This window comes from Lemur catta, chromosome 1 (assembly GCF_020740605.2).
Source record: "Lemur catta isolate mLemCat1 chromosome 1, mLemCat1.pri, whole genome shotgun sequence".
NCBI classification, from domain to species: domain Eukaryota; kingdom Metazoa; phylum Chordata; class Mammalia; order Primates; family Lemuridae; genus Lemur; species Lemur catta.
In genome coordinates, this window is record NC_059128.1 from 113,422,079 (window position 1) to 113,449,581 (window position 27,503).

General features: G+C 55.3%; 3 protein-coding genes across 5 annotated transcripts; 2 read left to right on the top strand and 1 right to left on the bottom strand.

The window, feature by feature from the left end:
* Positions 1 to 5,267: 5,267 nt before the first annotated feature.
* On the top strand, positions 5,268 to 11,637 carry TUBB4A (tubulin beta 4A class IVa). The gene is made up of 4 exons (XM_045548657.1): positions 5,268 to 5,459; positions 5,992 to 6,100; positions 6,243 to 6,353; positions 9,821 to 11,637. Exons 1-4 carry the CDS (start codon positions 5,403 to 5,405, stop codon positions 10,876 to 10,878), a joined length of 1,335 nt encoding a protein of 444 aa, XP_045404613.1. The 5' UTR covers positions 5,268 to 5,402; the 3' UTR covers positions 10,879 to 11,637.
* A 4,168-nt stretch (positions 11,638 to 15,805) lies between these two features.
* Positions 15,806 to 24,622, top strand: DENND1C (DENN domain containing 1C). 3 transcript variants are annotated; one of them, XM_045548671.1, is made up of 23 exons: positions 15,806 to 15,942; positions 16,970 to 17,034; positions 17,117 to 17,160; positions 17,300 to 17,349; positions 17,850 to 17,969; positions 18,057 to 18,126; positions 18,230 to 18,310; positions 18,391 to 18,456; positions 18,551 to 18,604; positions 18,717 to 18,827; positions 19,666 to 19,766; positions 19,852 to 19,897; positions 20,018 to 20,119; positions 20,192 to 20,317; positions 21,108 to 21,212; positions 21,853 to 21,943; positions 22,033 to 22,073; positions 22,300 to 22,371; positions 23,018 to 23,059; positions 23,136 to 23,234; positions 23,419 to 23,486; positions 23,629 to 23,836; positions 23,943 to 24,622. In XM_045548671.1, exons 1-23 carry the CDS (start codon positions 15,926 to 15,928, stop codon positions 24,567 to 24,569), a joined length of 2,406 nt encoding a protein of 801 aa, XP_045404627.1. In that variant the 5' UTR covers positions 15,806 to 15,925; the 3' UTR covers positions 24,570 to 24,622. The 3 variants fall into 3 exon arrangements, with proteins under 3 accessions (XP_045404627.1, XP_045404636.1, XP_045404644.1); XM_045548680.1 differs by lacking the exon at positions 21,108 to 21,212 and having other exon boundaries at positions 15,836 to 15,942; XM_045548688.1 differs by lacking the exons at positions 15,806 to 15,942; positions 16,970 to 17,034; positions 17,117 to 17,160; ... (1 more) ...; positions 17,850 to 17,969; positions 18,057 to 18,126 and having other exon boundaries at positions 18,271 to 18,310; positions 18,396 to 18,456.
* On the bottom strand, positions 22,520 to 27,503 carry CRB3 (crumbs cell polarity complex component 3). The gene is made up of 5 exons (XM_045548700.1): positions 27,372 to 27,503; positions 26,958 to 27,133; positions 26,143 to 26,210; positions 25,465 to 25,608; positions 22,520 to 25,123 (listed from the first exon to the last, which is right to left on the bottom strand). Exons 2-5 carry the CDS (start codon positions 27,037 to 27,039, stop codon positions 25,052 to 25,054), a joined length of 366 nt encoding a protein of 121 aa, XP_045404656.1. The 5' UTR covers positions 27,040 to 27,133; positions 27,372 to 27,503; the 3' UTR covers positions 22,520 to 25,051.

The window sequence follows — 27,503 nt, forward strand, 5'->3', positions numbered from 1 at the left end:
CTCTATCCCCACCTCCTGGGAGGATTGGGGGCTGGGGCGCACATCAGCAGTGCCTCGAGGCTCACCCCTGCCCTGGATGGCAGACAGATCACACACAGCTAGGACACAGGCCTTTCCCTGGTTTTGTGGACCTCAGAAAGGGTGGTCAGTTTTGTGAGCAGAATGTTCTGGGTGTCTGAGAATTCCTTCACCTCGCAGAGGTGCTGCTTGGTTTCTCCCTGAAACATACAACAGCCACTTTCTCATTCTTGCTGCTCCGTCAAGGAAGTAGATTAACCTGATGTTTAAAAACAAGAATTTTTTGTTTTCCATTTTCCATGTCAAAATCAGGAGCCCAGCCTCAACTTTTGCAGGGTTCCTTGATGAGGTTGGCCCAGTTTGATTGGAGATCCAATGCTTGCAGGAGGTGGGAGTATTGGGCCATGGTATCGGGCTCACCTGTACGGTGTCAGTTGACTGCTTGTCAAATCCTCCATTCAATATCTAACAGTCCTCCCAACACTGGCTAGTTAATAGAGTAAAATTTTTTTACAATGATGGTTTTGGGGGCCACAACCAATAACCCACCTTACATGGTGAATTCCATTGTCATACAAAACTGGCAGGGTAGAATGTCTTGCTGCACAGGTGGCCACAAAAATGTGGTCCTTCTAGATATGGGCTCCTGGTCTTCAAGGTACTGCCCACCCTCCCACTGTTCCCCAGCTTTATGTGCAGGTACACCCCTGGGGACAGAAGACCAGGTTCTTACGGCCAACCTTCCAGTTCCTCCTCTTATCCCTGGCTCTGGTCACTGGCTACATCCAGACCGTGGACTATTGGCACCACCCCTACGATGTGGTCATTGGATTCCTGCAAGGAGCCTTGATGGCCTTTTGGGTGGTAGGTGTTGCGTGGGACGCCTGGATACCAGGGTGACTGTGCTCACCTCGGAACCGCAGGCACAGCTAGCTCTCCTGACCTTCCGGGATTGGAGCCCAGGAGAAGCCCAGGCTGGGGAGGAGTGTGGGTAACATCACCCACCCCGAACCCCTCTCTTCTTTGTCCCCATAGGCATTCTATATCACCAACTTTTCTACAATTGGGGCAATACTGGGTCCCAAAAGCTCTGAATACTAGAAGCCCACCTCTCCCTTCTCCACTCACTTCCCCCTTGTCCTTCCTCTAGATTCATTTCCTAAGGGCCATCAGTGAGCCCAAGGGATGCCCTGAGACAGAAAAAAGTAGAGGTCCCCACAGACCGTGTACTTCCCAGGGAACTGTGTCTGGGGCTGAGTCCACATCCAATTCATCCCTGCCCTGGTGGGTCGACATAGGAAACCCCATTTTTCTGGGACTGAGTTTATATCCTCAGTCAGCCCCCTCCCAGCAGGGCCACTTCCTTTTTTATTCTTTCTTAAAGACTGTTGATACATTAAAGAAATTAAGAAATGCCAACACAGGGTTTACAAATTCTTGATCTACAATCACACAGGTTGGCGGACTTCCTGTTTCGCTTGGACACAGTGTGTCTCTGTGATCACTTATAACACCACATTGGGTGATAACCTCAAAAGTATAAATCGGAGTCACTCCTCCTCACACTACTGACATTGACATTTGGGGTTGGAAAATTCTTTGCTATGGGAGCCCTCCTGTACATTGTAGAATGTTGAGTGGCATCTGTGGGTGCTCCCTGGCCTCCACCTATGAGATGCCCTGAGAACCCACCAAATTGTAATGAACAAAAATGTCTCCAGACATCAGGAGGCATCCTCTAGGGGTGTGGGGGAACAGAACCTCCCCTGCTTGAGAGTTTCTTGGCTGAGGAAGTTTAGCAACCCTCAAGGGACGCTGCACTCCACTATTATCTGACCTACTGAAGTCCTAGGACACCACACACATTTAAATACACACACTGAGGGCTCTTCAGGAAATGATGGTGGATTGAGCACAGTTTCAGCCCATCTGGTAAACTTGTTCAGACCGAATATGCTTTGGCTGCTGTAGCTGGAGCCCCCCCCCCCACCAATGGTAATTAAACCTGTAAACAGTGTGATAATTGCAACTGAGGAGAAATGGAAATCTCTTCTGTAGGATGAGCAAACCGTACACAAAGTAGAACCAATCACCAAGCATATAGGTTTGGTGTATATGGACCATATTACAGAAAGTTTGCACACAGGGCTTGAAATCTAACTCAGCCAGCCTGAGCAAGAGCGAGACCCCATCTCTACTAAAAATAGAAAAAATTAGGCAAGCATAGTGGTGCATGCCTGTAGTCCCAGCTGAGGCAGGAGGATCGCTTGAGCCCAGGAGTTCAAGACCAGGCAGGGCAACATAGTGAGACCCCGTGTCTACAAAAAATAGAAAAATTAGCCAGGTGTGGTGGTGGCGCCTGTAGTCCCAGCTATTTGGGAGGCTGAGGCAGGAGGATTGCTTGAGCCCATTGAGGTTGCTGTAAGCTAGGCTGACGCCATGGCACTCTAGCTTGGGCAGCAGTGTGAGACACTGTCTTAAAAAAAAAAAAAAAGAAAGAAAGGAAGGAAGGAAGGGAGGGAGGGAGGAGGGAGTGAGGGAGGGAGGGAGGGAAGGAAGGAAGGAAAGAAAGAAAGAAAGAAAGAAAGAAAGAAAGAAAGAAAGAAAGAAAGAAAGAAAGAAAGAAAGAAAGAAAAGAAAGAAAGAAAGAGAAAGGAAAGAAAGAAAGAAATCCAACTCAGCAATAGTATTGTGTTTACCAAGCACCCATTCCCCACATCTCAGCCAATACAGAGAGCCACCCCAGGATGCAAGAATACACCCAGCCAGGTGGTATTGGTCGATTTACACTTTACTTATTTCGGGTTGGAATGAGAGATGACAGTATTTATTTCCATGAGATCCATCAGGAGTTTGCATTGCTTGGAAAGCCACAACACTTGGAAAGAATGATATGAATGGGAAAACTTTCCTTGAGGAAAGATACAACTTGAAGACGACTTTCAATACAGCTGTCTTAATCCTAAAGGAAAGGTTTCAAGAGAAAATGGTGGAAGATAACAGAGGGTTGGAATCTGTACTCAGCAGGATTTAGGAGGCTTACTCCAACTGAAGTTAAGGACTAGTTGCTGCCGTGCTATAATAATGAAATATCTGGAAGATCCACAGTTTTAGATATTCTCTCTCCTTCAACATGTTTAAAGTCTGTTTTAGGTTTTGTTTTGCAGACTTATTTTACATATTATTTCCACATGGTTTAATGAACTGATTCCTTTTTAAATGACACTTGTAAATCATGATAAATTCTTAAATCTAATTCCCAGGTTTTTAGGAGTCAGTAAAAGCTTAACATAGTTATTTACTGCTTTTTATCTCCGTTGGTTTCCGGACTACATTGCAAAGCAGAACAATGAAATCACTTTTTAGTCTTCATGCAACACTGGGAATGTCAAATCTTTATGCCCTTTTTACTACCAGACATTGCCTATGTCTCAGGAAAGCAAAAATGCTGATTTTGGCAAACATCACTGCTTTTAGAGGTGGGAGAATCCGTAGACTTTCATAGACACATGAAACAATACAGGTGTTTTTCAGGCACTGTTAGGTGTGGATCAATGAAACCCTACAATGTCTTTGAGATTATACTGGGGCCGTAAAGAGTGCTAAGCTAGATTGATTTCCTGTGGGAGCTATATTATGCAAGTAAATAAAAAGCGGTTTGCTGGAAAGGGGGATGCATACATAAATACACAAACTGAGTGGTGAGGGAGAGATGAAATCACAGTGGCTGGACAATCGAGCTGTTCTAACCCATATGCAGTCCAGCCCGTCTGGAATTCATTTTGGCGTCTAGTGTGACCTGGAGATCTAATTCAAATTTTTGCCCAAATAATTAATGCAGGGTTTCTCAGCCTCAGCCCTGTTGACTTTTGGGGCTGGATCATTCTCTGGTGGGGGGGTCCTGTGCACTTTATGGGGCAATGAGCAGCTTCCCTGGCCTCCCACCAAATGCCGGTAGCTCTCCTGCAGGCACACACACACCCATGGATGTATGACAACCCAAAATGCCTCCAGACATTGCCAAGTGTCCTCCGGGGGGAGGGCAAAAGTACCCCCAGCCCCATTGAGAACCAGTGGTCAAAATTAGTGGCCTTTGGCCAGTGTGAGGGCCAAACTGCATGGCCAACATGGCTTACCCCACCCCCAACCCACTATACACACAAGTCCTTAAGTGGGTGCACCAAGGCTGAGTGAGGAGGAGGCTTCCTGGGAGGGCAGGGCTGGAGGCTGCCCCCGGAAGGAGGCCCCAGGAGCTCTGGCCTCCACTGGAGGGTCAGCACAGAAAGTCCCAGCCAGCCCCTGATAATAATTATAATCACAATAGATACAATGTGTTGTCACCCTCTGTGTGAGGGTAACCTGAAGCCGTTCCATCATGGTACCCTCCCAGCAGCCCTGGAGGGAAGGCATTCTTCATTACCCCTCTTGCAAATGAGGAAATTCAGGCAGAGAGAGAAGCAGCCCGTGCACAGAGCTAATGAGAAATGCAGAGGCAGGGGAGATTGTTTGTATTAATTATAAATTATAATATGGGAGTAGAGAGGGAGAACAAGGCAACCCCTCCCTCAGAGCTCACTATCCCCCCCAATATGTAAGCCAGCTCCAAATTTTACCCAAGCCAGGCTAGGGGTGACCCCACCTGCAACAAACAGGTGCAAAGCCCAACAGAGGTGTCCAGGGGAACCACAGCTCCCCACCGGCTTCCACCAGCATCCCCCACCAAACACAAAAGGAAAATCCGGGCTTCAAGAAGAGCCCTCCGGGAACCAACCGCCACTCCCAATCCAGATCGCTACTCCAGAGCCCCCAGCTCGCCCCCCACCCAGGAGCCCTCCCTGTTAATGCAAGGGTTCTGGCCAATGGGGAGCGGGGCTGCGGGCAGAGAAACTGAGGCAGGGCCTGCGCGGGGGAGGGGTGGACTTCCCAGCTCCTTGTTTACCAAGCACTCCCCCTTCCCCTGCTCAATTGCTCCGAGTGGCCAGGCCCGGCTGGGGGCGGGGAGGGGTGGGGGGAGGTGGCACTGACGGCGCCCGAGGGGCCTCCTCCCACCCTTCTGCGGCAGGGGTGGGGGCACACGCAGCCCCGGAGCGTCCCAGCCGGTGCCCCCCACTCAGATCCCGCAGGCCGCTGCGGAGGGAGATCCCTGCATCCCCGCCACCCCCACCCCTGCACCCTCCATCCCGGGGAGGGACCAGGGGGCGGAGCGGGCCGGTGACCAGCCGTGACGCGAGCCCCGCCCGCCCATATAGACGCTCCCCGGGGGCGCAGGGACCGTGCTCCGCCGCCAGCCCAGCGCCGCTGCCGCCGCATCCACAGCCCGCGCAGCCGCCGCAGCTTCCAGCGCCCGCGCCACCGCCGCCGCGTCCGCCAGCAGCGCCACCGCCATGCGGGAGATCGTGCACCTGCAGGCCGGCCAGTGCGGCAACCAGATCGGGGCCAAGGTGCACGGGGAGCGGGGCCACCAGGCCCCGGCAGGAGGCGGCCGTGGTGGCCGAGAGGCTCAGAGCGGGGTCCCCGGAGCTGGGGTCTTTGGGGGACAGGGTTCCCAGGAGGCCGGCACCCCAGGGACGGTGGGGGAGGGGTGGCCACGGACAGGGCCAAGCCGGGAACAAAGAGGCCTATAGGAGCGGGACCCGGCCTCTGTGCGCTTGCCACAGCTGGCCTCACAGCTGGACGACTGTCCCCTCCAGGCTCACAAAGAGACCCCGCCCATCCCCCCACCGAGGGCCGCAGCCGGGGTTCGCTGGCACTGGCCGGCTCCGAGAGGGGGTGCTGACTCCGCGGCACCCCGCCCCCACCGCTGCCTTCTCGCTGCCTCATCCTCGTGTCAGCACCACCCTGCCTCTAAGTCCCCCCTCTCACCTTGCTGGGGGAAGGAGGCCACCAGGGAGGGGCTTCAGAGGGACTACGGGGAGGTACCGGGCCTGGCCACCTGCTCCGGGTCTCTCAATCCTTCCCACCACCCCCCTGCAGTTTTGGGAGGTGATCAGCGACGAACATGGCATCGATCCCACTGGCACCTACCATGGGGACAGTGACCTGCAGCTGGAAAGAATCAATGTGTACTACAACGAGGCCACAGGTAGGGCGAAGGGGGCACCTCCCGCCGTGGGGGTGGCAGGGAGCATGTTCCGCCTGGGGGTGCAGGGGGCAAGATGCTCCCAGGTGCCTGCCTGCGGGGTCCTGGCCCTCACCAGAACTGCCCTCCATCTGTCTCCCTGAAGGAGGAAATTATGTCCCCAGAGCTGTCCTGGTGGACCTGGAACCCGGCACCATGGACTCAGTGCGCTCAGGCCCCTTTGGCCAGATCTTCCGGCCTGACAACTTTGTGTTTGGTAAGTCCCCACCAAGGAGCGCAGACAGAGAAGCCTCCTTGCTCCTTATGTTTCCAAATGCTTGATGAAAACCCTCTACCTAGCACCCGCAGAGTCAGCACTGTCAGGGGGCCCTGATGCGGGACACCCAGGCCACCATGGGAGCCCTGGGGAGCAGCAGGGAATCCGAAAGGTACAGAGGGAGCTTCAGGGAAGGCTTCCTGGAGGAAGTGGCATTTTAATTCCACAGTCTGAATGGACAGCAGACTGCCTGGGTGCGACTCCCACACCTTCCACTTCATACATGCAGCAAATAGTGAGCACCTACTGCATACCAAGCCCTGTTCCGGAAGCTGGGGATACAGAGGAAAACAAAACAGCCCCAGTGGAGCTCACATCCTGGTAGAAGGAGCTGGGCAACAGAGAATTTTAAAGAAGTAAAACTCAGCTGATGATGGAGTCAGCTGAGTGACTTTGGGTGGGTTCCTTAACCATCCTGTGCTTCAGAACCCTCATTTCAAAAGCAGGGGTTATAAAATGCCTACCATTCGGGATCATGAGGCTTCACGCTGTGAATATGGGTAATTTTGAACAGTGCCTGGCACACGGAGAGGGAAAACAAGCATTTGGTGTCATTTTCATTATCATTGTCACCATCTGCAACCTAAAAGGTGAGTAGGATTTGGCTTGGCCAAGCAGCATTGCAGAGCCAAGAGATGGGAATGACATATGTGAAGGTGGTGGGGCGTCCACACCCTTTGACAGTCCTTCCGGGAAAGCTCTCCTGGGCCAGGCCTGCCCTGTGCGCGTGCACGCACGCGCACACACACACACACACACACTGGCCTCAAGCCCTAGACTCCACCCTGTCCCAGCCACTCTCCTTCTCCAAGCTTGCTGGCTTAGAGTTTGTGATCTAGGAGGATTGACAAGACAAGCTGTGTGACTTTGGACAAGTGACTTCCCCTCTCTGATCTATACGAAGGTTCCAAAAGATAATGATGCACCTGTGTGGGCGTGGCCCATCATAGGTCCTGGGGGGAAAGGGGTGGGGAAGTATGGAATGAGGTTGGCCAAAGGGCATGAGGAATTCTAAGATAACCCTGGGGCCAGGGGTGGGGGACTCACAGGTGGGCCAAGAGATCTATGGCCTCTGGGAGGTAAGTGGGTGGGGGACAGTGGGGCAGCCAGACCACCTGGCTCCTGGCTGCCCCACTCACTTGCAGTGTGACTTTCTGGGGGTGACCTAACCTCTCTGTGCCTCCCTTCTCTCCCCTGTAAAATGGAAGTAAGAAGAGTCCGTGCATGCCTTGGGGAGTTGGGGAAAGGATTCAGAGACACAGGCCATGCCCCGCATTTGGCACATCTGAGATGCTCCATGTAGTCAGTCTTTGAGGTTCATTATTCTCTTTTGGAAACTCATACAGATTAAAGAAGGGAAGTAACTTGTCCAAAGTCACACAGCTTGTCTTGTCCATCCTCCTGGACTCCAAACTCGAAAGCACCTACTGCATGCCAGATACAATGGTGATGGAGACAAATCCCTTACTTTCCATGAGGTTATGTTCTAGTAGGGGAGCCAGACACAAGCAGAAAAATTTATATGTATGATTGAGTAGTAACAGGTGCTACACAGAAACTAAAACAAGGTAAAGGGATTGAGAATGAGGAGGAGGGTTCATTACAGATCAGGATGGGGCAGTTAGAGATGGCTTCTCTGAGGCAGTGACATTGAGTAGAGACCCTAAAGGAGGCAAGGGAGAAGTCATGTGAGTACCTAAGGAGAAAGCATCCCAGGCAGAGGGAAGAGCCCGTGCAAAGGTCCTGGGGCAGGACCACACCTGACGTGTTGGGGGCATAGCGAGGAGGCCCATGTGGCTGGAGCAGAGAGAGGAAGGGAGGGTGGGGAGGGGACAGGGCAGGTGGTGCAGGGCCTTGTGGGCCACGGGGAGGACTTGGGCTTTGACCCCGGAGAAGGTGGGAGCCATGGAGGGCTGTGGGCAGAGAGGAGCGACGGGACCTGCCTCAGGTGCTTACGGGTACCCCCTGGTGGTTGCTACGGGGAGGACAGGCTGTGGGGTGAGGGTGGGAACCTCACTTATCCAGGCAGAGGAGGAGATTAGAAGAAATATTCACAGTATCACCACCCAATCTTCTAATACTAACCCTTGTCATCCTGGGGCTTGTGAGATTATAGGCAATAAACATGATTAATAAGAAAACATAGGTTTGTCTGTGCCCTCAAGAAAATAAAGCAGGGAAGAGGAATAAGAAACGGGAGGGAGGCTGAGCTCAGTGGCTTACACTTGTGATCCCAGCACTCTGGGAGGCCGATGTAGGAGGATCACTTGAGGCCAGGAATTCAAGACCAGCCTGAGTGAGACCCGTCTCTACAAAAAATAGAAAAATTAGCCAGGTGTGGTGGTGCACACCTATAGTCCCAGCTACTTGGGAGGCTGAGGCAGGAGGATCACTTGAGCCCAGGACTTTGAGCTTGCAGTGAGCTGTGATGACACCACTGCACTCTAGCCCAGGCAACAGAGCAAGACTCTGTTCCCCCCACCCCCCAAAAGAAAAGAAATGGGAGGCATTGCAGCTGTGTAGAGGGTGACCAGGGATAGCCTCATGTAGGCTAGCAAAGTCCTGAAGGTGAGGGAGGGAGGGAGCTTGGGGAGGCCTGGGGGAAGAGCTCACCAGGCAGAGGGCACAGCCCATGCAAAGGCCCAGGGGCAGGACCACACCGGGCATGTTGGAGGCCCAGCGAGGAGGCCCACGTGGCCAGAGCAGAGGAGGGGGAGAGAGGGAGGAGGGGAGGGACAGGGAGGAGATGGGACAGGTTGTGCAGGGCCTGGTGGGCTTCAGAGAGGATTTAGGCTTTTTTTTTTTTTTTTTTTTTTTTTTTTTTTGCCCTGGCTAAAGTGCCATGGTGTCAGCCTAGCTCACAGCAACCTCAAACTCCTGGGCTTAAGCGATCCTACTGCCTCAGCCTCCTGAGTAGCTGGGACTACAGGCATGCACCACCATGCCCGGCTAATTTTTTCTACATATTTTTCGTTGTCCAGATAATTTCTTTGTATTTTTTTAGTAGACACGGGGTCTCGCTCTTGCTCAGGCTGGTCTTGAACTCCTGACGTCGAGCGATCCTCCCGCTTCGACCTCCCAGAGTGCTAGGATTACAGGCGTGAGCCACTGCCTGGACTTGGGCTTTTAATCAAAGGTGGGAGCTGTGGGATGGTTTTCGAGCTAAGCTGGGGCATGACTGGATTTAGGTCTTCCTAGGATCCTTCTGGCTGCCTGGTGCAAAAGTGCAAGGATGGAAGCAGAGAAAACAGTTCCTTATCATCATCATATTAATTACTGATCTTTTATTATTTTTGCTACTGTTGTTATTATTCAATTACTAGGCGCCCTCCAGGTGGCGGGGAGACAGGGTTGAGGGTGGGGTCTCCCCTAGATCACCTGTGCGTCCCCGCCCCTCCCCTCTCCAGGCCAATCGGGAGCCGGCAACAACTGGGCCAAGGGCCACTACACAGAGGGCGCCGAGCTGGTGGACGCGGTCCTAGACGTGGTGCGCAAGGAGGCGGAGAGCTGCGACTGCCTGCAGGGCTTCCAGCTGACCCACTCTCTGGGCGGTGGCACCGGCTCGGGCATGGGCACCCTGCTCATCAGCAAGATCCGCGAGGAGTTCCCAGACAGGATCATGAACACCTTCAGCGTGGTGCCCTCGCCCAAGGTGTCCGATACGGTGGTGGAGCCCTACAACGCCACCCTGTCCGTGCACCAGCTGGTGGAGAACACGGATGAGACCTACTGCATTGACAACGAGGCCCTCTATGACATCTGCTTCCGCACCCTCAAGCTGACCACGCCGACCTACGGGGACCTCAACCACCTGGTGTCGGCCACCATGAGTGGGGTCACCACCTGCCTGCGCTTTCCCGGCCAGCTCAACGCAGACCTGCGCAAGCTGGCCGTGAACATGGTGCCCTTCCCGCGCCTGCACTTCTTCATGCCCGGCTTCGCGCCGCTGACCAGCCGGGGCAGCCAGCAGTACCGCGCCCTGACGGTGCCCGAGCTCACCCAGCAGATGTTCGACGCCAAGAACATGATGGCCGCCTGCGACCCGCGCCACGGCCGCTACCTGACGGTGGCCGCGGTGTTCCGGGGCCGCATGTCCATGAAGGAGGTGGACGAACAGATGTTGAGTGTGCAAAGCAAGAACAGCAGCTACTTCGTGGAGTGGATCCCCAACAACGTCAAGACGGCCGTGTGCGACATCCCGCCCCGCGGCCTGAAGATGGCGGCCACCTTCATCGGCAACAGCACGGCCATCCAGGAGCTGTTCAAGCGCATCTCCGAGCAGTTCACGGCCATGTTCCGCCGCAAGGCCTTCCTGCACTGGTACACGGGCGAGGGCATGGACGAGATGGAGTTCACCGAGGCCGAGAGCAACATGAACGACCTGGTGTCCGAGTACCAGCAGTACCAGGATGCCACCGCCGAGGAGGGCGAGTTCGAGGAGGAGGCCGAGGAGGAGGTGGCCTAGGGCCCCTGCCTTCCTTTCCTGTCTGCCCCACCATGGGGCATCTGACCTTTGACCCCCTAGAGCCCCTCTCTGAGCCCTAGACCCCCACTTCCTCCCTGCCGCTCAGCCTGACTCAGCTCTGACCCTGCAATTTCATGAATGTCACTTTGCCCTGACCCTGGCAACACCTTTGGAGCCCATTTCACCTCTGACCTGCCTCACCTTTGACCTTTGAGCCCCACTTTATCTTTGACCCCCCCTTGAGCTCTGCCAATTTTGACACCCCCAGGACCCCCACTTCACTCCTGATCCCATAAACCCTGCCTTGACCTCTTCACCTTTGACCCCCCCATGAATCCCATTTCACCTCTAGACCTATGAGCTTTGGTTTCATTTAGATGCCTCCCTCTGAGCCTCAGATTCCCCTCACCTTTGACCCTGAGCCCCAGCTTCCCTCTGGCCCCATAAACCCTGCATTTAACTCCACAAGTCTTCCTTCACTTTTGACCTCTTCTTCACCTTTGACCTCCCCCATGAACCCCATTTTGAACCCTCCCTCTGAACCTCTCTGAACCTCTGACCTTGCCTCACCTTTGACCCCCCAGGCCCTAGTTCCCCTCCGGCCCCCCATAGTCCCCAGGTCCTACCTCACCTCATCCCCCTCAGCTCCTGCCCCCTTTGGCTTACCTGGGGTGGTGGGACACCACTGGCACCTGTGAGGAAGAGAGGCTGTCCCCACTGCCCTCCCCACCCTCCTTTTCCCTCCTTTACCCTGGATAAATAAATTAATTGTTATCTTGGAAGCTTCTGCCTAGTTCATTTTTCATCTCCTTGTGCAGCTAGCAAAGGCTTTTCCCTGCAGGGTGGGGGTGGGTGCTGACCTCTCACCTCTGGGCAGAAGAAATGGTAGGGAGGGGCAGAGATTTTGGAGTCAGGCAGACCAGGCTATGCCACTAATGGGCTGTGTGGTGTGGAACAAGCCATTTGCTCTCTCTGAGCCTCAGTTTCCCCACCTATAAAATGAGATCAGAGGTTTTTCCCCAGGAATCCCACACACCCACCACAGGGTTGTTTGTGAGGATTCAAGGAGACCTTGTGGGCACAGAGCTGCTGCTGTTCTCTGTGAGGCATCTTGCAAGTATGGAAGGCAGGAGGAGGAAGCTCTAGGGGAGGGTGCCAGAGAGATGTCCACCTGGGCTAGCACCTGAGTGGCAGTCCTGCCTGAATAACAATGTAGCTCATACACATGGAGCTCTACAGTGTGCCTGGCTCATGCCTCAGCTCATGCAACCCTCAAAACCACCCTGTAAGGTCTGAGCTTTTATCTCCTTTGATACTAAGATTTAGAGAGACAAAGCGTATCAGTTAGCTTTTGCTGAGTAACAAACTATCCCCTAAAACTTAGTGGCTTAAAACAACAACACACGTTTATTTTGCTCATAAATCTGCGATTTGAGCAAGGGCAGGGCAGGTCATTCTGCTCCCTGTAACATCAACTAGAACATCTTAGCTGGAGGCTGAGGAAACTACTTTCAAGGTGGATCTCAACTGACTGTCCAGGTGGCATCAACTATTGGCTCAGAGCTTAGCAGGAGCAGGTTGAACAAAGTCCTCAGTATTCTTCCATGTGGGTCTCTCCATAGGCTGCTTGGGCTTCATCACAACATGGTGGCTGCATTCCCCAAGAGCAAACATCCCAAGAGAGCAAGGCAGAAGTAAATGCAGAAGAAAAATGCATTGAGTTTTTATGACCTAGCTTCAGAAGTGATATAGTGTCACTTGCCCCAGACTCATCAAGGCAGTCACAAAGTCCTGTCCAGATTCAAGGGGATGGGATACAGACTCCACCTCTTGAGGGCAGAGTGGCAAGATTCTAAAAGAGCATGTGGGATGGGAAATAGAGCTGTGGCCATCTTTGGAAATTACCGTTTGCCACCCAGAGTCACATGCCCCTGGTCACATGACTATTAAGCATTCAGCTGAGATTCCAACCTTATCAGTTGAACTCTAGAACTCTGATGCTACTTTGTCAGCCAAAGTTCAGTGTGGGGACCATTCTATGTATATTAAGCAGAAAGGGAGTGAATACAAGAATTTATGGGGCTTGCAAAATCACTGGAGGAGCTCAGAGAGTGGGCTGTAGGCCAGTGTTTCTCAAACTTTACTGTGCAAAAGAATCACCAGAAAATAACTTGATAAAGCACAGCTTCCTGATTCCACCTTCAGAGTTTCAGATTCAGTAAGTAGGTCCAGGGGTGGGGAATGGGGGAGGCTAAGACTTTGCATTTCTAACAAGCTTCACAGATGACACTAATAATATGCGAAGGAGACCACACTTTGAGCAGCCCTGGAATAGGTCATGCTCCCATCTCGATACCCTATAGCTGAACCACCAAGGAGCTGCTTCCTTTCTACAGTAAGAAAGGTGGAGGCTGCTACCAGAACCATGACCTGGAAATAGGTCCAGTGGAGAAAAAAAATTCATTAACATAACATCCATGTCTCCACAACTTTACTTCTCCGCAAAATACACAAGCACGCATGCATACACACACGCACACGTGGGCTCACTTCCACTTTCTAAATCTCTCATGAGCATTTCCAGTAGGTAGAATCAATTCTGTAGCCAGAAGTGGAGATGCAAAGACATCTGGGAAATGTAGTTTTTTAAAAAAATTTCCAGACTCAGCATTAGGTAGGCAAACCAGGGAGAGAGGTAGGTGGGAAGGAGGGATGCTGAGAGACAACCGATTATGTCCACCACATGACACGAGACCACCAGACCCAGGCTAGGGTCCCAGCTGTCTTACAGGCTCCCACCACAGCCAGGAGTAAGGAGGGGTGTAAGGAAAGCATCTTGGACACCAGACTGCAGCAACAACCAGCTCAGCAGGCTGGGCACAGCACTCTTTTTTAATCCTCACCCAATGGATTTGCCATTGAGTATTTGTTTGCAATTGAAGTTCAAATATAAAAAGATGTCCTCGGGAGGCTCAAGGGTATGAGAGGCAGAAAGAGAAGCCCGGAGGTCTCTGCACCCCTATTCTCCAGGTGCCCTTGGAGAGAAAGGGGGACCCGAACTCTGTTCAGGCTCATCCACCTGCATGTTAGTTGGGGCTTTGGAAGTGTTTGTGTGTGTGTGTGCGTGCATGTGTGTGCATGTTTTCACATGCTTGTACACATGCCCCCCTTCTCAGCCTCCTACTAGATAGTGGGGGTCTCATGGGTATAAGTGTGTGTCCTCATAACCCCTTGGGCCTGGCATCTCTTGGGGTATCTGGGGGTAGGTGAGTGTGGGTGTGTCTATGTACCTGGTTGTCTTAGATACAAAACACCATCCAGGCTGCTATAACAACATACTTTAGACAATTTATATTTTTCTTTCATAATTTTTTCCAGGTATTTTTATTGAAAACTTTTTTCAAACGTGAGGGTGTTACCGAAAGTTCAATACTTGTCCCCATGGCCAAACAAAGAATGAAGAATGAGGACAAGCAGTTTGAGGAAAAGGAAAGAGAAATTTATTCATTTGCTGGCACATGAGGAGGATGTCAGACCCTTGTCTTAAAGTACCAACGTCCTCCAGACTGGATAATTGATAAACAACAGAAATGCATTGTTCACAGTTCTGGAAGCTGGGAAGTCCAAGATCAAGGCGCCAGCAAATTCAGTGTCTGGTGAGGGCATATTCCTCCTAGATGGCGTTTTCTATGTGTCCTCAGGTGGCTGAAAGGACAAACAGCCTCCCTCAAGCCCCTTTTATAAGGGCACTAATCCCAGTCACAAGGGTGGAGTCCTCCTGACCTAATCACCCCCCAAAGGCCCCACCTTTTAATACTATTGCATTGGAGATTTAGGTTTCGACATATGAATTTTGGAGGTACACACGCATTCAGATCACAGCACTAGTCCATCAAACTGCATGAGGTTGTAGATGATGGAATTCTGACTGTTTGACTGTGGGTACAAGGTGGTTTCGCACCTCACAGTGTGGCTGTTGTATTTTAATTTTCCTAATATGTCTGCAGGTTGTCGTGTGCATGTGTGTGCAACCATGAGTGGCTGTGTCATGTTCTGTCTTTCAGATTGCAGGTGTGTCCGTGGATCCTTGTGTCTCAACATGGCTACATCTGTCCACCCTGGTGCCTCTGTCTTTCTGAGTCTACAACTCGGCTTGGGTGTGTCCAGCTGTTGTGTGAGTCCAGCTGTGTCTCTCTCTGTGTCTAGCAGGTCCTGGCTGTGTCTGTCTCTTGGTTTCTGCTCTACCTATGTCTGTGTTCTGTAAGTTTTTTGTCTATTACATGGGTCTATTTCTCTGTTATCCTGTCTGTGTCTATGGCTGAGGTCTGTGTGTGTGTGTGTGTGTGTGTGTGTGTGTATGTGTTGTCTCTGTCTGGAACTGCAGTTTGCTGTCTCTCTATACCGAGTCACCTTGCTGGGGTAGGACTGATTGCTCCTGTGTGTGTGTCATCTCTCTGTCCTTGCCGGTGTGCGTCTGTGACTATGTTCTGACTGTAGAACTCACTGTCTGTCCGTGTCTGTCTGTTGTGAGCGGCTGATCTGGACTTGGTCTGCCTGTGTTGGTGACTTCCTGTCTGTCTGTCCCTGTGCCTGTGCTCTGTGATTTCTGTGGTCTCCATGGCCCCTGTGTCTACTCCCCGGCCACCATGAATGGCCAGTGTGAGTGGACCAAGGAAAAGAAGAGTTGAGGGAAATGGAAACATTTTAGATAGACTGTGAATCTTGCCTGCTGCAGGGAAGGAGAGGAAAGGACCCGGGTGTGATGTGGGGACCAGACGTGGCCCAGCCTGGCAGGACCAGAGCTGGGGGTCTGGCTTCTGAAGCTAACCGCTTACTGCCCACCCGTCCCAGAGAAGGCCAGGAGAGGCAGGATGCCTGGGTTTCTCGCAGCAGGTGGGGGCAGGGCCTCTGTCCGGGGACGTCACACGTTAAACTTCCTCTCTCAGCCACACAGGAAGCTGAGCCGGCTCGGGGCCCAGCCCCAAACTAACACAGGCCCCGGGGACCCCTGGGGAAAGTGCCAAGCCAGGCCAGCCCTGCAGGGACCATGGGATCCAGACCCGAGTAAGAGCTGCCCTGTCTGTCTCTCATCCTCTAGACCGAGACTCCCAGACTAGGCCTGGGTTGGGGCAAAAGGGGGCTGGGGCTGCGGCAGGCTGGTGGGGTGGAGTGACCCACAGGGGCAGGTGGCTGGAATCAGGGCAGACACTCAGCTGTGGACTCTACTGGGGTGTGCTCAGGCAGGACTCAGTCCCCTCCTTGCTCCCTCTCTCTTTCCGGTGTCGCGTGATTGTGTCTATAACTCTGGGAGTGCACGCACCCCTCTGAGCGTGTGGTATGTCTCAGTGATAGCTTCCGGGGGTCTGCAGTGTGGGTGATCAGGGGAGAGGGGAGGCTGGGTGTCCATGAGAGTGGGTGATCGTGTGTGACTCGGGTCAACATGGGGGTGAAGTGCCGGAGGACCCCATGTCAGGGACTCTGTTTGCCATTGGTCTCCCTCCTGTTCCACTTCTTGAACCCAAGTCTCAGCATCCTCTGTGTGGTGTGGGGGCAGGGAGGAAGGCAGAGAATGTAGAGCTTAGGAAGTACCAGAGCATCCAGCTCTCCCTTCTCTGACGAGAAATGTGGGGCTGGCCACCGGGACTCTCTGGGATCTCGTACTCGGAGACACACAGATGGCCCCCGGGATGCTCAGACAGTTACCCAGTGACACTCGCAGCCATGCAAGAAAAGACAGGTGTCGTTCACCCTCACACTTGCTCAGCCATACACACTCATAGTCCCACCCCAAAGATGTAAGGACATCTTTTCAGGCAGACACCAGAAGGAATTACACACACACACACACACGCTCACACAAGCCATGCACTCAGCCACACACAGTCACCCACTCTCTTGCTCTGTCCCAGACTTGTTGCATGCATAATCAACACCGCTGCATGCACACCGCCACCGCCACAAGCCCCTGGGGTCATGTGTACGCCAGCATGCACACACACACAATCACACACATGTGCAGAGTGGCAGACAAAACCACACTCATGCACAGAAGCTAGTCCCTGGACCCGCTAAGCCCTTTCATGTCCCACAGAGGGGGTGCCCCTGCCGTGTTTGATTGGTTCTTCGAAGCGGCCTGCCCTGCCTCTCTGCAGGAGGGTGAGTTGGGCACATGTGGGTGGAGGGGGGCATGGAGGGTGGGCCTGGGGCCCTGAACTCAGAGGCCTGCACTCCCCTACAGATCCCCCAATCCTGCGGCAGTTCCCTCCAGACTTCAGGGACCAGGTATTCAGGCTACCTCCTTCCTCCCCCGGGCCCAGGGCCAGTCCCCTGGGGGGAGGGAACTTCAGGACTTAGACCTGGAGTCCAGGGGTGGGGGCCAAACCCAAGTGGCCAAGCAGCCTGTGTTTCTCTCCATCTACAGGAAGCTATGCAGATGGTGCCTAAATTCTGCTTCCCTTTCGATGTAGAAAGGTATGGAAGGACCCAGAGAACCAAGGGACCCCTTAGAGAGACCCCAAGGATTCAACACCCAAAGACTCAGATACCTGGAGACTCATACTCCTGGGGACTCTGAGATCCAGGGACTCAGACACTCAGGGATCCCGACAACTAGAAATCTATATACATAGGGACTCAGAGACCCAGGGATCCGGGGATCCAGGGACCCAGGGACTCAGGGACCCAGAAATCCAGGGACTAAGGAACCCAGGGGCTCAAGGGATTCAGGGCTCTGACACCTAGGGACTCAGAGACCCAGATACCCAGGGACCTATGAACACTAGGACTTAGAATACCAAGGGACCCAGAAAACTGGAGACCCACACACCCAGGGACCCAGGGACTCAAGCATGCAGAGATCCTGCCAACTAGCGACTTATAAACCCAGGGTCCCAGGAGCACTGTTAGGGAGGGTGGGGGTGGCCAGAGAGCCAGGATGCCCAGGTCTCTCTGAGAGCCTTTCCCATCTCCAGGGAGCCCCCCAGCCCCGCGGTACAGCATTTCACCTTTGCCCTCACGGACCTAGAGGGCAACCGAAGATTCGGTTTCTGCCGCCTGCGGGCTGGTGCCCACAGCTGTCTCTGCATCCTCAGGTGTGGCATATGAGGGTCTGGGGTAGGGGGTAGGAAGGCCCTCGAAGCCTAGGGGCGCTTCATGAAACCAGTCCCCTCTCTCCACAGCCACCTGCCTTGGTTCGAGGTGTTCTACAAGCTACTGAACACAGTGGGAGACCTCCTAGCCCAGGACCAGGTGAGACCAGCCCTGCTCTCACTCCTACAGGAGTCCCACTCCCCGCCCCTCCCAGGCCACCTAGCCTGAGTCTTGGCCCTCAGGACCCCCGACTCCCACCCAGGTCTCAGAGGCTGAAGATGTTCTTCTCGATCTACTGAAGCAGTCCCTGCCTGGGTCCCAGCCCTCAGTGGATCTGGAGCCGGTGAGTAGTCCCCCAGCCCTGGGCCCTAGGTGGGTGAGGAGGCTGCGCCCTGGGGACCACACAGCTATACTCTCCCCCAGGGCAGCAGAGTGACGATGTCCAGCGCGCACGGCGTGCAGCCACCTGCCCCCGGGAATGGCAGGCCGGTGAGAGGGGCTTGGGGACCCACCTGAAAGGCCGGGTGTCCAGGTGAGGCCAGCCCCATGACTGATTGATGCCCCCTGCCAATGTCCCCTCCAGCTTTCCTCCTTCGTGGCTCCCGATTCTGACCGCCTGCCGTCCATCCCTGAGAACGTGAGTAGGGAACCGAGAGGGGACTCCGGGTGCGGGGACAGGTCCCCAAACCTGGAGGGGTATGCCAGCTCCTGGTGTCAGTCAACGCCCAGAGCACCTCTCTGCTCCTCAGAGGAACCTAACGGAGCTGGTGGTGGCTGTGACCGCCGAGAACATCGTGGGGCTGTTCGCCGCACTCCTGGCGGAGAGGAGAGTCTTGCTAACCTCCAGCAAGCTCAGCACAGTGAGGGGGTCTCCCAGCGGGCCAGGGGGTGGAGTGGGTCTGGCTCCGCCCGTGGTGGGTGGAGCCTGAGGCCAAAATCCTGGCCCCACCCCTTTGATGGTCAGGGAGAGTTGAATCCTGGCTCCACCCCTATGGGGGAATTGGAGGGAGGAGCGCTGTGGCTCCTCCTCTCTGGGAGTACTGAGTCCAGGCTCCACCTCCTATGCACCATAACAGGCCTGGCTCCGCCCCTCTGGAGGATGAGACCAGAGAGCACTAAATTCTAGCTCTGCCCCTTGGGGAAAGGACAGGTGGGAGCTGAATGCTGGCTCCACCCCTGGGGGCAGGGCGAGAGGGTTGCATTTTAGCTCCACCTCTTTAGGGTGGGGTTAGTGCATTATGGCTCCACCCTAGGGTGGGGCCAAAGTGTTGCATTTTAGCTCCACCTCTTTGGGGTGGGGTTAGTGGGATGTGGCTCCACTCCTAGGGAGCCAGAGCAAGCTGAATGGTAGCTCCGCCTCTTTCGGGGTGGGATCAGTGGAGGCTCGTCCCTGCTCTACCCCTATGGGGTGGGATCCAGGAAGGCTGCATATTGGCTCTGTCCTAAGGGAGGAATTAGAACGGGTTGAGTCCTTGCTCCACCCGCTCAAAGCACACTGTACCCAGCCAAATTCTCGGTGTCCATATGATTCCTAAAAGGGTCCCACTTTTCGCCCCTTACCCAGAAGCGGGGAGGGGAGGGGGGACAGGAGACTGGGGACGTGGGAAATGGAGCTGGGACAGCCACCGTCTCAGAGTGGGTCCTCGAAGTTGGGAGTCCGGGCCCTGACTCCACAACCCCCACCCCATGCGTCTCCAGCTGACATCGTGCGTCCACGCCTCCTGCGGGCTCCTGTACCCCATGCGCTGGGAGCACGTGCTGATCCCCACGCTGCCCCCGCACCTGCTGGACTACTGCTGGTGAGGGAGGGGTCTGGGGAGGGGCGGGGCCTGGGGACAAGGCCTGGGGACGGTGCCCCTGTGACCCCACGCCCTCGGTCCGCAGCGCGCCCATGCCCTACCTCATTGGAGTGCACGCCAGTCTCGCCGAGGTGAGTGCCGACCCCCCGGACGGTGGAGGCGGGAGGGGTCCCCCTCCCTCTGTATCCCCAGATACCCTCCCCTGCCAGGGATCCTCAGGCTCTGAGTGGCTGTCCCGCCCTCCCCCGCAGAAAGTGCGAGAAAAAGCCCTGGAGGACGTCGTTATGATGAACGTGGACTCCAACACCTTGGAGACGCCCTTCGACGACGTGCAGGCGCTGCCCCCAGACGTGGTCAGTGTCGCCCGCTCCCACCCTTCTGCGCACCCCACCCGCCCACTCAGCGCCACCCGCTTTGTCCTCTAGGTGTCCCTGCTGAGACTCCGGCTAAGGAAGGTCGCTCTGGTCCCCGGGGAAGGGGTGTCCCGTCTCTTCCTCAAAGCCCAGGCTCTGCTCTTTGGAGGGTACCGAGACGCGCTCGTCTGCAGCCCGGTGAGCAGCAGGGACAAGAAGGGAGAGGTCTCGTGTGTTCTGGAAGGAATCACATTAATAACGATACCTAGCATTCATAGAATGCTTACTTCGGGCCTCTGTTTCATCTGTAAAAGGGGATCGCAATAGGCCCACCCAAAAGGGTCTTTTGAGACAGTGAAACAGCATATTCCAAGCACTTTGAATCCTGCCTAGCATATAGGAAGCACTCCATAAATGCTAGGTTTTATTATTATTATTATCTCATTTAATGCTCACAACAATACTATGATGAGATGGATCCTATTGCATTATAGTCCCATTTTACATATGAGGTTTGGAGAAATTCCACAGTGGGTGAATGTGGAAGCCAGGACCTTGACCTTGAACTGCTAACTTCTCAAGCCTTCTTCTCTGTTTTTCACAACCATTCTTTACAATCTTTGAGGGGCGGGGCGGGGGTGGCCCAAGGATCATTTGAGCATCTGATGTTCATGTTGGCTCTGCCTTGCAACACATCCCAAATCTGCACCTGTCCCGCCCGCCAAGCACCACAGCTTGTCTTCCCTGCAGCAGCCAGAGACCACCTGTGAATACCTAAATTAAGTCATGTCCCTCCTCTGCCCACAGCCCTCCAGGGCTCCCACCTCCCTCAGAGGAAAAGCCCAAGTCCTCCTTGCGGCCCTGCACAGGGGTCAGACATACAGCAGGTGCCTGATCAATGCTTGCTGCACAGAGAAGTGGTAGAATGAAGGAGGTGACCGGGGACAGGAAAGCCACAGGGAGCTCAGGGTGCGGATGCTTCTTCCAGGGCCAGCCAGTGACCTTCAGTGAGGAAGCCTTCTTGGCCCAGAAGCCTGGGGCCCCCCTGCAGGCCTTCCACCAGAAGGCGGTGCACTTGCAGCTGTTCAAGCAGGTGCGCCAGAGCCCTGAGGGGGGAGCCAGGGCTGGAAGGGGACTGCTGGGTCCCTGAGGGCCAGGCTGGAGCCAGTCTGGCAGGATTCCCAGGGTCCCTGGGTCGGGGGGAGGCAGGACTGCAAGCACTCCTGAGCTCCTAAAGATGGGAGCCCGACTCCTCCTGGGCTCCCAAGAGGGACTAGGGTGGGACGAAATTCCCAGGTCCCATAAGCAGGGATCTTCCTGGGTCAGGGGTGGGGGTCCACGCAGTCAGATTCCAGAGCAGGCAAGTCCTGACTGCTGACTCCCCTTGGCAGGGGCAGGGGAGGCAGGTCAAGATTTCTGCATCCTAGGGACATGGGGGGAGGGCTGGTAAGTAGGCTGGACTCCAGATCCCTGAAGGAGGGGGATCAACCTATTCCAGGCTCACTAGGAAGAGGTGGGTTGGTCTGGAGGATTGAGGTTTGGTCCCTGCGGACAGGTCCTGACTTGCGGGGTGGGGAAGAGGGTTGGATCTCTGGTTCCTAAGGTGGGCTCCAGTGCCCCAGGTCCTAAGGGTGGCTCCTGGTGGGGCCAGGGATGGCTTGTCCACCTCGACAGCAGGCAGACTGCTGAGTCCTCGTGCACAGATGTGTCTGACTCATTGACTCCCACCCCAGTTCATCGAAGGCCGACTGGAGAAGCTCAACACGGGGGAGGGCTTCTCAGATCAATTCGAGCAGGAGATCACCTGCTGCGGAGCCTCCTCAGGTGAGCTCAGCCCTGGAGTCCCCACCCCACCAGCACCTTCACCCTAAAGCCTGCCTTCAGTGATGCACAGCCCTCTCTCTCCACCCCAGGCACGATTCGCTCCTATCAGCTCTGGGCAGACAACCTAAAGGTAATTAATTACACCAAACACTCATTAAGTGTTTCTTATTGGATTAACTGAATCCCACAACAGTCGCCAGGTAGGCTCATGAGCTGGCTCACCCATAGAAGTGAAGAAACAGACATAGATTCAGAGAGGGAGAGGAACTTGCTCAGTATCTCACAGCCTAGGGTGGGGAGATGGAGTCTGGTCCCCAAATGTCCAAGCCTGTCTTCATTGGTATGTTATCCCCCAGAAAGGTGGTGGCGCCCTCCTGCATTCGGTCAAGGCCAAGACCCAACCAGCTGTCAAGAACATATACCGCTCGGTGAGGCTGCACTGGACAGGCCATTCTTGCTGGGGTGACAAGGGAGAGGGAACAGGGGACACTTTGATCACTTAGTGGGGATGAGACATTTTCACCCCAACATTCTAAGTGCAAATGTGTTTATCAGACTAAACCAGCATTTAAACTGTTAACAATTCTTCCCACTTTTATTTTTCATAGTCCATACTCATTTTCATCACAATAATTTCCTGCCTATTTAAAATCGACAGCCAAGATTCACTGGCCAACATCTTTTATCCTCAGAAACAATCCCAGCTTCTGCCCTGTGGTTTTTTGTTTTTTTCCTCCCAAACCGAAAAGTTTCCTGGGGCCAACTTTAGCAGCTCAACATTGTCCATTCTATTCTTCACGGCTTTTGAAACACAAATACCTTTTTGCCATGTTGCTTGGCCACTCCCCCATTTCATTTGGGAGGTTACTTCCTTTGGGAATATTCCTCTTGTAGTCTTCAAAGGGACGAAAGTTTGTGTTAACTTCTCAGATGGTGGCACATGGGGAATCATGGACGTATTTGTGGGACATAGGTGGACAGATGGCAGCTGTCCTAGGAGACAGAGGGCTGAGCTCTCAAACGCCCAGGGTCCAATCACCCTTGCGTCTAATTCTTCCTTTGGCCCCTTCATAGGCCAAGAGTGGCTTGAAGGGTGTGCAGAGCCTCATGTTCAAGGTAAGACCAATGAATGGCCAGTAATACCAAAGGGGGAGGGGCGGAGGGGCTCCCAGCTCATGCATCCTCTTCCTAGGATGGGGACTCTGCCCTCCAAAGGGGGGGATCCCTGAGGGCCCTCAGCCACTCAGATCGCCTGCAACAGCGTCGACCCATCATTCAGCACTTTGGACAGGTGAGAACACCCCTCCTCCATGCACACCTGGAATTATCCCTCCAACCAGACATCTCACCTCCCTCTTCAGCTACCCTAATATTTGGCACCTGCTTCAAACTCATCCTCCTCTGGAAAGCCCCAGTCCCCTGATTCTACAGCTCTTGAGGTCTTACCCCCCACCCCCAAAATCTATCCTTTGCAGAACAGGCCCCTTCGCCCCAGCAGGAGGCTCTGCCTAGAAGAAGGACCCTCTGAGCCCCCAGGGGAGGGGTAAGGCTCAAAGTGGGGTGCCGCTGCTAGAAGTGGGAGGCCAAGACTGATGGGGAGGAGTGTCCCCAAGCTCTCTAGAGCAGCCCGACCAGAACTGGGGGGTGTCAGGCAACTATCTGAGGTCACCTGTCCTCATGCCCAGGACACCTCCTCTGAGTCCTGAGGGCGCCCAAGGCCTGTGGGCAGAGGACGCTCTGGACAGCAGTTTCTTGGGGTCTGGGGAAGAACTGGACCTGTTGAGCGAGATTCTGGACAGTTTGAGTGTGGAAGCCAAGAGCGCAGGCAGCCTGCGACCGAGCCAGAGTCTAGACTGCTGTCACAGAGGGGACCTGGACAGCTGCCTCAGCCTGGTGAGAGACAGCACGCGCCCCATCCCAATCTTCCCCCTCCCACCCAACTTGCCAGCCCCTGCCCCATCTAAAGGCCAGCAACTTGCTGTCCCTCCACCCCGCCCAGCCCAACATACCAGGAAGAGAAGGATGGCAACTGGATGAGGAGAAACCCTCAGAACCCCAGCCCCCATTCCAACCTGTGCACCTGTTGTCCCTGCAACACGCTCAGCCTTTGGATGACACCGGTGCCTCAAAGAACCCCAATCCCCAGCTACCCTCAGAGGCCAACCAAGAAGTCACCTCTTCATCCCAGTCCTGGACAGCGTCTGCAGACCCAAGCAGCCAAGCGGACCCTGAATCCTCCCCTTCCACAGAATCTCTAATCCTTCATCTCTCCCCTCCCGCCAAAGTGGCTGGAGATTCTAGAGCCCAGGAGAGCTCCTGCTCCATGCTCCCCACAGCTCCCACCCAGCCAAAATCTCCAGAAAGCCCCCCACTTCTGGCCCCCACAAAGCCCAGCTCTGACATTGCCTGGACATCCCAGCCTCTGCATTCTTCCTCGGGCCCCAGCTCTCCGGAGACCCCCATGACCCAGCCTCCCAAGGTCCTGCTAACAAGGCATGCTCACCTCCAGCCGCCCAAGGAGCAGGGAGCCCCTGACCCCCCTGCTGCACCCACAAGCAACTGGCAAGAACCCCAGGCCAGGAGCCGGCCCAGAGTCGCTGACCTTAAGAAGTGCTTTGAGAGTTAAAGATCAGGAGTCCAGAGGACACCCTAGTCCCTCAATAAAGCCACAAGAGCCCACAGCTGGTTTTTCCTGGTGAGTTTTTCTAGGGCCCTCTCTCTGCTCAGAAACCCATCCCTCCCACCTCCCTCCCTCCAGGGGCATCTGAAATTCCCTAGGGGGGGATTCTAGGAAGTCCCCTGCCAGGTCCCCTAGGACCCTTGCAACCTTATAATTCACCTCGGCATTTGCTTCTTCTGTCTAGGTTAATGCCCCCACCAGCTCAAAAAAAGCTTTTATTATATCTCACTACCAATTTTATATGAATATATAAAAAGTGAGCAGTCCCCATCCTCCCTTGCTCTCAGGGCAAGGCCTTAGACTTGAAGCAACTCCTTCCCTTCTATTCTTAAGCACAGGGTGGGTCTGATTGCCCAGAGAGGGCTCTGCCTTCCTTCCCCAAAGATCACACAGCACAGAAGTGGGGGGAGGGGTGGAGAGGAAGGGACCTAGATGGGCAGGCAGCCCCACACCGGCTCCTTGGAGTCTTGGGGGGCCCGGGCCTCAGCTGCATGGGAGAACTGCAAAAAAGGAGAGGGGGTTTTCGGGCCTGCGTGGCACAACGGAGGTGGTTCAGCAAGCGGGGAGCAGGTCCCCAGCCCTGGCACCCCAGCTGCAGGCAGAGTCAAGCAGAGGCAGCATGCTGCATGCAGAGCCTGCCAGGCAGGTGCCCATTGCCCCTCTGCCCCCCCATGTCCTCCTGAGCCATCAGAGGCTGGTGTCTTGGTGGCAGCTGCTGTGTTCGAGCCAGCACCAGGCAGTCCTGAGCAGAGGTGGTGGCTGCAGCAGGCCCCAGTGTTCAGATGAGCCGCTCCTCTGGCGGCAACTTGAGGTTGGGGGGCGGTGGCACGCGGGCACCCACCTGCTCCTCGCTGCTGGGCCTGTAGGTGCCCTCCGTCTGCCTCTTCTCACGAAGTTTCCGCACCAAGAGCGCCAGCCCCACAGCCAGGAGCAGGGCACCCAGGATGGAGAAGACCACAATGATGGCGGTGATGGCTTCCTGAGACTGTGGCAAGGGGACAGGTGTGACTCACCTGAGCCTGGGGATCCTGTCCACCCCCACCTGTGCGGCTTCCTCCCCCACATACGCACACACACCTGCCACTTTTGGTGACCTGGTCTAGGGTTCCTAGATCCTCATCTACCTTTTCCAGGGCTCTGGGTCTCCTTCACCTGCCAGGTCTGGGATTCCCCCTTTTCCAAGTACCTGCCACATCTGGGACCCCTGCTCCCACTGCATCTACCAAGTCTGGGCTCTTAGCTCGCCTGCTGCCTGAGGGGCACGTGGGGCTGCTGATACCTGCCATCTGCAGGATTCCTGTGTACCCTCCAGGGACTCCTAGTCTCCCTGCTCTGGGACTTCACATCTCCCAGTTTACCTCCATTATGATATTCTGGTCTCTTCCATTTTGGGTTCTCTGATGCCACCCTGGCCTGCCACCTCTGGGGGTGGGGGGATCTAGTCCCCTCTACTTGCTACATCTGGGACCCCCTAAATAACATCCCTGCTGCCCTCTTCCCACATGTACCCCCAACTCACCAGGGCCCCATTGGAGCTGGAGCCAGAAGGCGAAATAGTGGTGTTTCCATTGGCGGGAGGGGCCGTCGCTGTAGGGGCCGGATAGAGAATAAATCAGTCCCCAGCTGGCCTTGCCATCTCAGCCCAGCCACACCTTCCCAGGGCATTCCCCCAAGACCCCCAGCAGGGCCCACTTAAAACTGCACCATTGAGTCTTTTTTGGGTAGACCGGCCCCCCCACCTTGCAGCCCAGCAGAGCCCAGCAGGGAGTAACCAGCAGTTGTTTGTGCTGAGTTGGGGGCTATTATGCCAGAAGGCGTCCGGAAGCCCAGCCCTGCCCCCTCACCTCTTTGGCCCAGGAACCCTTAAGGACCTGGGCGGGTCTTGCTTTTCCCTGGAGTGTCTGACTCACACCTCCCCCCAGGCTCCCGAAACTCGAATTGAAGGACTGAATGGCTGGGTCCCCACCTAAAGCCAGCCCCCTCCTCCTGGCTCCCAGATCACCCCAAACACCTCAACTACACTCGCGTACACAGAGGTACACGAGTCTCCTTTTCTCCCGCGTTCTCTTTGGAGCCAGGCACCCCAGTCCACAAATCCACCGCCCTCGGGAACTCAAGAGTTCTCCTAGACCAACTTCCACCGTCCAAGGAAGGAGCCAGAAATCCTAAACCCCCAGGCTAACCCTCTAGGCCCCTTCCCAAGGTACCCCATGCCCACTCCCTAATTCTAGAGCCCTCTCTCGGTGCCCCAGGCACCCGGCGCTTCTAAGCCCCGCCCCTAGCAGAGACCCAGGAATCCGGACCCTCCCCCCAGAGCTCCCGCCCGGTACCTACTTTGCCCCCGGGCTTGGCCCCAGTGGGCAGGCAGCAAAGGTAGGCCCAGCGCCAGGAGCAGCCCCAGGCCGGGGTTCGCCATGGGCTGGGTGAGGGGTTGGCAGCGCCGGGGATGGGGCTTCTCGCGCGCGCCTCTCCTACCGCATCTTGCGCCTGGGGTACCTACGACTGGGCACCTGGGGGCAGGAGAAGGAGAGAGGCCCGGGTGTGGGGTTGGGGGCTGGACCCGGGCGCAGGCCCACGGGAGAGGCGACCGGCGCCAGGGCACCCCGAGTCCCGCCCCGCCCCCGCCGCCAGAGGTCAGCGATTAAAGATTAACTCCCAGGCGCGCGTTCCTGGGCTGGGGAAGGGAAGGGGACCCGGTGAAGGGGGCTGGGAGGCGACAGACCAAGCCGCGCGTCCTGCCGCCCCTACCTGGGCCAGGCGTCTTAGACCTCGCTCAAGTTCCTGGTCTCGATCCCTCGCTCGAACCTCGGTCGGTCCGTCGGTCTCTCGATCCGACACCACCGGCTCCGCCCGCTCACGTGACCCGGAAAGTTTAGTCAC